A 2,375-nucleotide genomic window follows, 5' to 3' on the forward strand; every position below is an offset into this window, starting at 1 on the left:
TTTAAGTATCTCGGTGCGGTCACTTGTATGAGAAATGCTGGGTGCCAAGAACGTTGTTTGTGTCCCAAAAATGGCACGTCTTGTTTCTGGCAGGAATTTAAGAGCAAAGATAGTCTCGACCTTTCGCACTGCAAGCATTTCACTGCTTTTTTTTGTAAAAGGTGCAGCAAATCATTTACAGGATAAAACCTTTGCTATGCTGTTATGCAAGACTGCTATTTATAGCTCCACCTGAAGAGTATCCCTTACAACCAGGAGTAAAACGTGGAGGAAGAGAGGTTACACGACAGTCCGTATGCACGTTAGTCTCACCTTGCGAAAGACGAGGTCTTGGCTTTCCCAAACGTCCCCCAGCCCTTTGTCTCGCTTCTGCGGCTCCTGTTCTTTGCAGCTGGAGATGTTGGTGCTGCAGAGCTGCTGCTGCTCTCCTTCCTCCTTTCTCCTGGTTCTCTGTCCTGCAAAAATCGGGATAAAGCTCCTGGCACGGGGTGAAAGCAGCACGGGGGGTGTCTCTGGGCTCTCCTGGAGGAGCGAGCTCCTTCACCTCGGCGAGGCTGGTGGCTCGTGGCCCTGCTCGAGGCCACGCAGGTCTCCAGGGACATTCCTGTGGCTTCACCTCACCACGTGAAGCTGTGTGCCAGGCCCTGGGATGTGGATTTGTTTGGGGATGGTTGTAGCATCTGGGAAAGCACCTGGGTAGCAGCCCCGAGTGCTCCGGCTCCATTGGGCCGGTGAGCACGCGGAAACGCTGGTGCCTGCTCCAGCTCTCTAACAAATAATCTTTGTTGGAAGGTTACCGTGCGTTCACTGAGGCCAACGACGGAAGCATGTGTCTGGCCATGGAGTATGGAGGAGAAAAATCTCTCAACGATTTAATTGAAGAACGAAGAGCACAACGGTTCGGCCCTTTCCCTGCCGCCACGATTTTCAAAGTTGCTTTGAGCATGGCGAGGGGGCTGAAGGTATGTTTGACACTAACCGTAGCTGTTCTGGATGGACTCGTACACACTGGTGATACTGGAAAAATAAATGAATTTGGTGTGCGGGGCGGCCGTGCTGCAGATGGAGAGCAGATGCTGGGATGCTTCGTATAAGGCCTTGGTGGGTTGGTGGTTTTTTTTTGTTTACCAGGGTGCTGTACAGGCTCAGGTGAAAACTGAGCCCTGAAGGTTCAGATTGAAGTAATATAAAAACAGATGTGACAGTTTTTGTCACAAGGGTCCTGCTGTCCTCCCCTGGGGCTACCTGCTGTCCCCGCACCCTAGCCGGCAAGGAGCTGCTGGCTCCTGTGTCCTTATTCTTGCTGCTGCAGGAAGCTGGCTGTGGCAGTGAAGGTGGTTTGCCGATGCCCGCGGCTGCCTTGCAGACCTCCTCCGGCTGAGCTGCAGCAGCCACCATGCTGAGATTGCATTTAGGGGGAAAAAAATGGGGAAAGGGAGACTTGGCGGAGCTCTAAGCCACAGCACGGCTTCTGAGCCTCCCCCCGGCTGGGCCAGGGGCCGGGGTGAAAAGCAGGGTCCTCCCCAGCCATGGCAGCAGGTCCTGCGCTGTCGCTGCCGGGGACACACAGCTCGGAGCTCCGCAGATAACGTGGCCATGGCCAGCGGCTGCTGCCCACGCGCTTGTTGCTAGAAGCACTTTGCTAAAAGGTGACCAAAAACCTCCCAGACTAGGCTGGGTGGAACAACCTGCCCGGCGTTTGTACAGCTTGCAGGTAGGTGTTGACCCATCCTCGAGGTTTTGAGGTTAAATATGTTAAATATTAAGAAGCTGATGCTTTGTTGTCCAAATTTGGTGGCTCCTCCTGCCTCTGAGCCAGTGTTAATGGCTTCTCTCTGCCTTTTAGTATCTTCACAACGAGAAGAAGCTGCTCCATGGAGATATCAAGTCTTCAAATATCGTGGTTAAAGGGGACTTTGAAGCCATCAAGATCTGTGATGTGGGAGTGTCCCTGCCCCTGGATGAGAACATGACCGGTAGGTTGGGCTGCCGGGAAGGACAGGAATGCTCGGGGGCTGCAGAGTTTGGCATTTCCCTCCCGTGTCCTCGGAGGGAAGCACTAGCAAGTGGTTCGCACCATGTGTGGGTGAAGGGGATCTCCAGAAGGTCCCGCTTCAGTTCTCCAGACCTGTGACATCTGTGTCACACCCGTCCCCGCTCGTACATTTGTTCCAGCAGGCAGGAACGCCGCTGTGCATGGGATGCGGGGTCAGGCCCTGCTGAGCCATGTCGAGGGGAGGCTTTTGCCAGAGCGTTGAGTAAATGAATCTTTCTCGTAGGGCTAGAAGGAGGCACGAGCCAAATGCGAGCGTTATAAAGACTTCACGTAAACGAGAAGCAGATGTCTAATGGCGTCATGGCTTGGCTGTGAACAG

At 53.9% G+C, this 2,375-nt stretch overlaps 1 protein-coding gene across 1 annotated transcript in view; it reads left to right on the forward strand.

The window, feature by feature from the left end:
• The window catches only part of PBK (PDZ binding kinase), a gene marked incomplete at its 3' end in the record, with an annotated part of 6,022 nt that overhangs the window by 2,567 nt on the left and 1,080 nt on the right, over positions 1–2,375 (forward strand). Inside the window, exons 4-5 of the mRNA XM_010073845.1 lie at positions 793–962; positions 1,847–1,976. Of these exons, the coding sequence (XP_010072147.1) occupies positions 793–962; positions 1,847–1,976 (300 nt within the window). The remainder of the gene's footprint in view (positions 1–792; positions 963–1,846; positions 1,977–2,375) is intronic.

Source organism: Pterocles gutturalis, unplaced genomic scaffold (assembly GCF_000699245.1).
Source record: "Pterocles gutturalis isolate BGI_N339 unplaced genomic scaffold, ASM69924v1 scaffold45372, whole genome shotgun sequence".
Lineage (NCBI taxonomy): Eukaryota > Metazoa > Chordata > Aves > Pterocliformes > Pteroclidae > Pterocles > Pterocles gutturalis.